Source organism: Theropithecus gelada, chromosome 4 (genome assembly GCF_003255815.1).
Source record: "Theropithecus gelada isolate Dixy chromosome 4, Tgel_1.0, whole genome shotgun sequence".
Lineage (NCBI taxonomy): Eukaryota > Metazoa > Chordata > Mammalia > Primates > Cercopithecidae > Theropithecus > Theropithecus gelada.
Genome location: NC_037671.1, coordinates 98992350 through 99002452, shown reverse-complemented (window position 1 = coordinate 99002452; position 10103 = coordinate 98992350). Strand labels below are relative to the sequence as shown.

At 36.3% G+C, this 10103-nt stretch overlaps 1 protein-coding gene across 2 annotated transcripts in view; it reads left to right on the top strand.

Moving 5' to 3' along the window:
* Positions 1–10103, top strand: part of MCHR2 (melanin concentrating hormone receptor 2) — a 75453-nt gene that overhangs the window by 38576 nt on the left and 26774 nt on the right. For both annotated transcript variants that reach the window (XM_025383637.1, XM_025383638.1), the window contains exon 2: positions 7377–7584. In XM_025383637.1, coding sequence (XP_025239422.1) covers positions 7403–7584 — 182 coding nt within the window. In that variant the 5' untranslated portion in view covers positions 7377–7402. The remainder of the gene's footprint in view (positions 1–7376; positions 7585–10103) is intronic.

Genomic DNA, 10103 nt, shown 5'->3' with positions numbered 1-10103 from the left:
TGTTCTCACTCATAGGTGGGAACTGAACAATGAGATCACTTGGACTCGGGAAGGGGAACATCACACACCGGGGCCTATCATGGGGAGGGGGGCGGGGGGAGGGATTGCATTGGGAGTTATACCTGATGTAAATGACGAGTTGATGGGTGCAGCACACCAACAAGGCACAAGTATACATATGTAACAAACCTGCACGTTATGCACATGTACCCTACAACTTACAGTATAATAATAATAAATAAATTAAAAAAAAAAAAAAAATTTTATGGCTGAATAATATTCCATTGTATGTGTAAACTTTGTTTATACATTTATCTATCAGTGTTCATTAAGGTGGTTTCTATCTGTTGACTTGAGGAACCTCCACACTGTTTTCCATAGTGGTTACGCTATTTTACATTCCTACCAACAGTACACAAGAGTTCCAATTTTTCCACATCCTCAATGCTTATTTTCTGGGTTTTTTGTTTTGTCACTTTTTTAAATTGTCATTTGTATGTTTTTATTGTTTGTTAGTAATGGTCATCCTAACAGGGATGAGGTGATAGCTCATTGTGGTTTTTATTTGTATTTCCCTGATTAGTGACATTGAGCATCTTTTCCTGTATCTGTTGGCCATTTCTATGTCTTCTTTGGATAAATGTCTGTTCAGGTTACTTGCCCATTTTTTAAATCGAGTTATTTGCTTATTTGCTATCCATATTAAGTTATAGGAGTTCCTTCTATATTTTGGATAGTAACCATTTATCAGAATTGTGGTTTGCAAATTTTTCTCCCATTCTCTCAGATGTAGTTAGACTCTGTTGTTTCCTTTGCTGTTCAGAAGCTTTTTAGTTGAAGGTAGACTCGTTATCTATTTTTGCTTTTCTTACCTGTGTTTTTGATATCACATCCAAGAAATTATTGTCAAAACCAATGTCATGAAGATTTCCCCTATGTTTTCTTCTACGAGTTTTACCATTTCTGGTCATACATTTAAGTCTTTAAACTATTTTGAGTTAATTTTTGTGTGTAGTGAAAGATAAGGGTCCAATTTCATTCCTTTGCATGTAGATACCCAGATTTTTCAACATCATTTGTTGAAAAGTCTATCCTCTTCCCATTGTATACTTTGGTACCCTTGTTGAAGATCAGTTGACCATACACTAGCCCTTCCTTATCTGTGGTTTCACTTTTCAAGATTTTAGTTACCTGTGGTCAACCACAGTTAGAAACTAATAAATAGAAATTTCCAAAATAAACAATATGTAAGTTTTAAATTGTGCACCATTACTGGAACACGGTGAAATCTCATACTATCTAACTTCATTTCTCCCAAGACATGATTAATCCCTTTGTCTACCATAACCTCGCTGCATATGCTACCTGCCTGCTAGTCACTTAGTAGCTGTCTCAGTTATCAGACTGACTGTCACAGTATAGCAGTCCTTGTGTTCAAGCAATCCTTATTTTACTTAACAACAGACCCAAAGCACAAGACTAGTAATGCTGGCAATTTGGATATGCCAAAGCAAAGCTATAAAGTGCTTTCAGTGAAAAGGTAAAAGATTTTTACTTAATAAAGAAATTTTAAAAATCATATGCTGAGTTTGATATGATATACCATGAGAAAAAAATCTCTCTGTGAAATTGTGAGGAAGAAAAAATAAATTCATGCTAGTTTTCCTGTCATAGATTTCATTCCATTGTGGTTGGAAAAGATACTTGACATGATTTTGCTAATTTTTTTGTTATTATACTTTAAGTTCTAGGGTACATGTGTACAGTGTGCAGGTTTGTTACATAGGTATGCATATGCCATGTTGGTTTGCTGCACCCATCAACTCGACATTTACATTAGGTATTTCTCCTCATGCTATCCCTCCCCCAGCCCCCAGCCCCCAACAGGCCCTGGTGTGTGATGTCCCCCACCCTGTGTCCTTGTGTTCTCACTGTTCAACTCCCACCTATGAATGAGAACATGCAGTGTTTAGTTTTCTGTCCTTGTGATGGTTTGCTGAGAATGATGGTTTCCAGCTTCATCCATGTCCCCACAAAGGACATGAACTTATCCTTTTTTATGGCTGCATAGTATTCTATGGTATATATGTGCCACATTTCTTAATCCAGTCTATCCTTGATGGACATTTGGGTTAGTTCCAAGTCTTTGCTATTGTGAATAGTGCCACAGTAAACATACATGTGCATGTGTCTTCATAGTAGAATGATTTATAATCCTTTAGGTGTATACCCAGTAATGGGATCACTGGGTCAAATGGTATTTCTAGTTCTAGATCCTTGAAGAATCACCACACTGTCTTCCACAATGGTTGAACTAATTAACATTCCCGCAAAAAGTGGAAGAGCATTCCTAAAACACTTTTTTGAAGAAAAAAGCATTCCTAAAACACTTTTATTTTCTTCTTTTGAGAAGTGTATGTTCATATCCTTTGCCCACTTTTTGATGGGGTTGTTGTTTTTTCTTGTAAAATTGTTTAAGTTCTTTGTAGATTCTGTATATTAGCCCTTTGTCAGATGGGTAGATTGCAAAAATTTTCTCCCATTCTGTAGGTTGCCTGTTCACGCTGATGATAGTTTCTTTTGCTGTGCAGAAGCTCGTTAGTTTAATTAGATCCCATTTGTCAATTTTGGCTTTTGTTGCCATTGCTTTTGGTGTTTTAGTCATGAAGTTTTTGCCCATGTCTGTGTCCTGAATGATATCGCCTAGGTTTTCTTCCAGGGTTTTATGGTTTTAGGTCTTATATTTAAGTCTTTAATCCATCTTGAGTTAATTTTTGTATAAGGTGTAAGGAAGGGGTCCAGTTTCAGTTTTCTGCATATGGCCAGTTTTCCCAACACCATTTATTAAATAGAGAATCCTTTCCCCATTGCTTGTTTTTGTCGGGTTTGTTATAGATCAGATGGTTGTAGAGGTGTGGCATTATTTTTGAGGCCTCTGTTGTGTTCCATTGGTCTATATATCTGTTTTGGTACCAGTACCATGTTTTGGTTACTGTAGCCTTGTAGTATAATTTGAAGTCAGGTAGCATGATGCCTCCAGCTTTGTTCTTTTGGTTTAGGATTGTCTTGGTAATGCAGGCTCTTTTTTGGTTCCATATGAACTTTAAAGTAGTTTTTCTCAATTCTGTGAAGATAGTCATTGGTAGCTTGATGGGGATGGCATTGAATCTATAAATTACCTTGGGCAGTATGGCCGTTTTCACGATATTGATTCTTCCTATCCATGAGCATGGAATGTTCTTCCATTTGTTTGTGCCCTCTTTTATTTTGTTGAGCAGTGGTTTGTAGTTCTCCTTGAAGAGCTTTTGTTTTCTGAAAAAGTCTTTATCTCTCTTTAATTTTCAAAGAATATTTTTGCTGGACGTAGTAGTCTTGGTTGCCAGTTTTTTCTTTCAGCACTGTGACTATATCATCCCCCTCTCTCCTGGCTTTCAAGATTTCTGCTGAGAAATCCCCTAACAGATGTATTGGAAGTCCCTTGTACACAGTGAATCATTTTTCTCTTGCTGCTTTTGAAATTTTCTCTTGCCTTTGTGGACTTCTTTGGATGTAGCCTATTTGAGGTAGGCTGGTCTTCTTGAATCTGGGTGTTCGTTTCCCTTCCCATATTTAGGAAGATTTCAACCATTATTTCTTTAAATAAGCTTTCTGTCCCTTTCTTTCTCTTCTTTTTCTGAGATTCCCATAACATGTATATGGATCCTTTCAATGGTGTCCAGTAGCCTTTTAGGCCATTTTTACCCTTCATTATTATTATTATTGTGTCTTTTTGCTCCTCTGCCTATTTTATTTCAAATCACTTGTCTTCAAATTTTCTGATTCTCTCTCTTGCTTGATCAAATCTGCTGTTGAAACTTTATAGTGAATTCCTCATTTCAATTTTTGAATTTCTCAGCTCCAAAATCTGTTTGGTTCTTTTTTATATTTTCTATCCCTTTGCTGAAATTCTCATTTTGTTCCTGTATTGTTTTGATGAGTTTATCAATCACCTTTATGGTGGTTATTTTGAACTATTTGTCAGGCAATTAGTATCTAACTGTTTCTTTAGTATCAATTTCTGAAAACTTGCTTGGCTTATTTGATTGGGCCAATTTTCTCTGCTTCTTTGTGTTCCTTGTAATTTTGCATTAGTATCTACACATTTTAACAATATAGCTACCTCTCCCAGTCTTTGTAGACTGGCTCCAAACAGGGAAACATCTTCACCAAGCAGCATAGCTACAGATTCAGGGGACATCGCAAACATTTTCTGTGGATGTGTCCCCTCTGGATGTCTGTTTCTAGGTTCCTAATTAGAGAGATTTACCAATTTTTTTTCCTGGAACTCGTAATTTCTTTCTCCATTGGTATCTATCTTTTGTACCACAGGTTCTCCAAAATAGCAGCATGCCACCCGACTCTTTTTGTGTTCCCAGTGGCCTTCCAGGCATCCAGAGTACATGAGGTCTCATCAGTGCCCCAATTTGGACTACATAGAAACCAGTACCTCTGGAAACCCCCCAAAAGCCAGAACACTGCATATATGCTCCACTCTTCTCTCCTTGAAGGAAGAGACTGCCAAGCAGCATTGACCTCTGTCAGCTATACCACAGGTCCTCTGGAGCAGCAGCACACTGCCCAGCTCTTTTTTTCTGAGGAGCCCCCAGCTATCCAGAATATGCCATTTCCTGCCAATACGCTAAGATAGATAAGACAAAAGCCTGTCCCCAAAGAAGCCCCTTGAAAGTCAGAAAAATGGACATATGCTCCAGTTTCCTCTCTCTCCCCAGGGAGAAGCCAGGAGCTGGAAGTTTCCCCGCAATCACATGGCACTGTGCCAGAGAGAGATACTATGGCAAGAGGGTGCCACAGGTTCTTCTACTGGCTTTGATGTAGCTGGCTTCCCCTTTGCCTAGGATGCAAAAGTTTCTTAACTGGCTTCTGGGTTTCTCACAAAAGGAATTGTTCCATGTATGGCTGTTGAATCAGTGTTGCCATGGGAGAAAGAGGGTCTGAAATTTCCTATTTTACTGTCTTAATGGTGTCTTTTAATGAACAGATTTTTTTTCATTGTAATCAAATTTTTCAGGTTTTTATTAAACATCTGTGTTTTCTGTGTCTTGTTTATGAAATTTTTTACTCCAAGGACATAAAGATATTCTATATTCACTTCTAAAAGCCTTTTACATTTGTTTTTAAGCCACATGGAGTTTATTTTTATGTATGTATAGATTTTAAATCAATGCGCATATAAGTATAAGCATATATGAATTCATGTATATGTGTGTATAATATATATTTATATAGGTGAGATTTTTTTTTTCTATTTAGATAGGCAGTTGTCCCAGCATCATTTATGGAAGAGTCCATTCTTTCCTCACTTCTCTAAAGTGCCATCTTTTCATGTATCAAGTGTAATGTATATGTGTGGGGGCTCTCTTTAATGTTCCCTTGATCTATTTGTCTATCCCTATTCAAATATCACACTATGTAGATTACTGTATCTTTATAATTTGTCTTAGTATCAAATAAATTAAGTCCCTTCTATCTGGTTCTCTTTTTTCAAGAGTTTACTTACTATTCTTAGTCTTTTATGTCAGAAGTAGTATGTTATCATCTTTCACAGACAATAAAACTTGGAATTTTATTGGAATTGCATTGAATCTATAAGTCAATCTGGGGGAAATTGACATCTATAGAATAATGAGTCTTCAAATTCATTAACTTGGTATTTTTCTCCATTTACAAATGTTCTTTAACATCAGTTAAATGTTATAACTTTTCCAGGAGAGTTCTTACATATTTTTGCTGGGTTTAGCATTAGGTATATATATTTTTAACAGTTAAATGTTAACTCTTTTAAACCTTCTTTTTCTAATGGTTTGTAGAAAATATATGGAAATGCAATTTTTTTGGCTTGTTTTCATATCCAGCAAACTTACTAAATTCTCTTATAGCTGCACAATAATAACACTGAGACTTTCTTACTCTCCAAGTCTCATACATCCTATTTTTTTTCCCTCATTGTGCTAGAGAAGTCCAATATTGAAGACAAGTGGTAATAGTGGACATTCTTTCATGTTTTGAAAGGGAAATGTTCAGCATTTCATAATTAAAGTTTTCTTCAGGGGAGATTCAATTATCAAAGTAACGTGACAGACATGAAAAAGAACCAAATGAAAATGAAGAACATTTTTTAAACATCACATCACTCTCTCAATTGATGGAAAAACCATCTTTAATATTAAACTAATAACCTGCTGATGAACTGGGAATAGAAGGGAACTTTCTTAATCTGACCAAATATAATACACTTAGTCATGAAGCCCCTGAGGCTCCAGCTCAGAGGAGTGTATCTCCTGTAAGATTCCCCAGCCTCAGTAGGCCCTGGACCCTAATTTTTCTCTGGACTTCTTGTAGACATGGAACCAGACTTCAAATGCTATGTCATCCCTAAATGTCTTCTAAATCAAGATAGCATTGGTGCTTCAATATTCCACTTACCTTTCAAGATCTCATTCAAAACCCAGCCAGGGAAGGCCTATTGATTTTTCAGACCTTGAATATTTTTAAGTTGCTGTATACACACACATGGACATACATAAATATAAATACACACACACATATTTTGTCCAGCATATTTTATTTTCAGTGGGAAGATTAATCTGAGTAATCCAATTTATCATTACCAAACACCAGACTTAGATGGCATTTTTAAAACGTCTTTTATCAAAACAGATGATCAAGCAAATAATTTTCTAGTTCTATTTGGCTTTATTTACTTGTTTATTTTTTGGCAGTGAGCATTTCTCCTTGAATACTTCTTTGCACATGGTGCCTCCACTGGCTACAACACTTTTCCCTTCCCACAACTCTACTTTGCTCAGCTAACTCTTCCTCATGCTTCAGGATAGTCCAATAATCACATCAGGAAGTCTTATCCATTCCATTTCTAAACAATCTGAGTTCAGTAGATCCCATGCATTTTATAGCAGACAGAGAGGATATATTTAACAACGTAAGTGTTACAAGAATACTAGCCAATATGAACAGACCTACAGGCCAATAAGAATACCAGCGATCTGTAAACAACCAGGACCAGTATATACTAGGTAAATATCACCTATGCTCAAAGCATATAGTACAGTAAGATGTCGTAAGATACAAAGATTATCATGGTGCTTCTCATGTTGTTCTGTAACTTGCTGTTTACCTGTCTCTTATGGTAATCTGTGAGATTACTATGAACAGGGACAAATCATACTCAACCTGGAATCCTGTGTTCCATGGAATCTTGGTTTAAAAAAATAGGTCCCAAAAAATATTATTTGAATTAGGTAAAGGAAGTTATATTGAGAGAATGTTCACTAAATAAATCACTTCCTATTACTTGACAGCTTTAATCCCTGGAAGTCCATGAACAATGAATCCATTTCACTCATCTTGTTGGAACACCTCTGCCGAACTTTCAAACAAATCCTGGAATAAAGAGTTTGCTTATCAAACTGCCAGTGTTGTAGATACAGTCATCCTCCCTTCCATGATTGGGATTATCTGTTCAACAGGGCTGGTTGGCAACATCCTCATTGTATTCACTATAATAAGGTAAGTGCTCCTTTTTTTTTCCTTCTGTACTTTAGGAAACTACAGTCAAAGCTCCCTAAATGAATCCTTTCCCCTGTAGCATTTTGCTTAATGAAATGCAATTTCTTAAATATTTGCTTAAGATAATTAAGATAATTAATGAAGATTCTACAGATACTTTCATCATGCATTAGGTAACATCACAGTTGGAAATCTCAACATGCTAAGACCTAGGCCAATGCTTACTGCTGGGTCAGTGAATTTTTAGGGCAATGACTCTCAGTCTTAGCTGCATATTAGAATCACCTGGGGAGTTTTAAAAACTCCTGATATGTAGTTTCACCCCAGACCCATTAACTCAGAATCTCTAAGGGTAGGGTCCGGGTAAGATTTGAAACTGCAATGCAACATTTTATTTTCCAGCAATAAGAATTATCCTAAAAAGCTGACCTGTTTAGGCAGGTGAAAGAGATTCTTTTACTCACTTGGGCAAAAGAGAGACTTTATCTGATCACCAGAAGATGCAGGGAGTCATAAGTAGTGGGCTGTTCCCTTTTGTGTAGACCAGCCTATATAGACCAAACTGAGAGACATTTGCCCCCCAGTACCTCCTGCATGGGCACCATGTATCTCACCTAATTCAGGTAATTCCCTCCTCTCAAGTAGAGACTAAAGTTTTACTTGGAGAATAAGAACTGATTATTTGTTTTCTAGGGACTTGATAAAATGGATTCAGAATTAGTGCACACAAGCCCTATAACTACTTGGTATATTTGCTATCTTGATTTTCACATATAAGTTTTGCTAGTTTTAATAACTATAGGATGTTAACTTTTTTTCCTAGTTTCTGATTATACTTAAAATTGCCATTTTTAAAATGTTTGTGCATATTCATATGTTATAAAAGATATCCTAGACTGCAGGTTTAATATCCCTTATCCAAAATGCTTGGGACCAGAAGTGGTTCAGATTTCAGATTTTTCTGGATTTTGCACTGTTTGTATATGCATAATGAGATATCCTGGAGAAGGGACCAAGTCTAAACACAAAATTCATTATGTCTCATTTACACCTTATACACAAAGCCTGAAAGTAACTTTATGTAATAATTTTAATAATTTTATGCATGAGACAAATTTTTGTAAACCAAACCATCAGATAGTAAAGTCATCACTCTCTCTGCCACCAATGTGGACATCTGTGGTTGTCTGGCATCACCATCATTCCTGACTCCCGATTTACATCTAACCAATGAACAATCACTTTCTTAAACTTATTCACACAACGGTACTTAGCAGTAAAAAATATGGCCATTAATACCACTAATACAGTGAAAAATAATGTGTTCAGGGCAACTAAGCAGCCCAGTAACATCACCAGAACACCGGCACCAGCTGCGAAACAACAGCAGCTGAAGGGGGCTGGGAGGGTCATTTTTCCCTTGGAAATGCTGTGTGTTGTGCAGCAGCATTTTGACTGCAACCCATCAAATGAGGTCAGGTGTGGAATGTTCCACTTGAAGAGTCATGTTATTCCTCAAAAACTTTCAGATTTTAGAGCATTTCAGATTTTGGATTTCCAAGTTAGGGATGCCCAACCTGTACTACCTAATAGGTGTTTTCAGCATCATATTAACACATAACCGCAAAAAACTTTTGTGGAACATACTACACTAAAAAGCACAGCAGTACTATTATTATACTAGTACTATATAGCATTATATAGTACTTATATATATAGTACATATATACACTATATATAGTACATTATATATAGTACATTATATAGTACTATATATGTAGCAGTACTATTATATATACAGTACTATATATTTAAGAAAAGAGGCTCAGATGAGTAAATAACTGGTCCAGCATCACAGAGCTAGTAAGTAGCAATCCTGGCAATTGAACTCAGATCTTATTCCAAATTCTAGGCTATTTCCTCCACAGCTAATGAAAACAAAGAGGTCATCAAAATTATAGAGACAGTTGTTGGATTTGCCATAAAGATAAAAGAATCCTCACAGCCTTAATTGAGAGCAAGAGGAGCCCTCAGGATGGTCATGCAGATGGTGCTCATCACCCCGAGGAGACTCATAACTTGTCACTTCTCCGGGTGGCGTCTCATCAGCCAGCCCTCTCTCAAACTTTCATTTTCGCTCTCTCTGCAGTTAGAACTAGAGGATCAATGGTATTTTTTATACCAGTCACAGCTGAAGATTTATTTAGTACATAGGGATTCTACTCTTAATAAATTCAGGCATTCCTTATTGTGTCCTGTAAAGCCATTTGTGAATATCAAGCATTTTAAACTTTTCTTTAAGTGCTAGAAGAATGTCCATTCAATATATATTAGTAAATACCTATTGCATGCCCTGCATTGCCCTAGGGTGTATGAAAATATCAAAAAAAAAAAAAAAAAAAAAAAGCAGCATCTGTTTAAAAAGTTCGTATTCTAGTGGAGAAGATGAGATTTAAATTCATGGAATAATTTGAAAAATAATACAAGAAAGACAATAAAAACAATCAATTGCGGGGGGA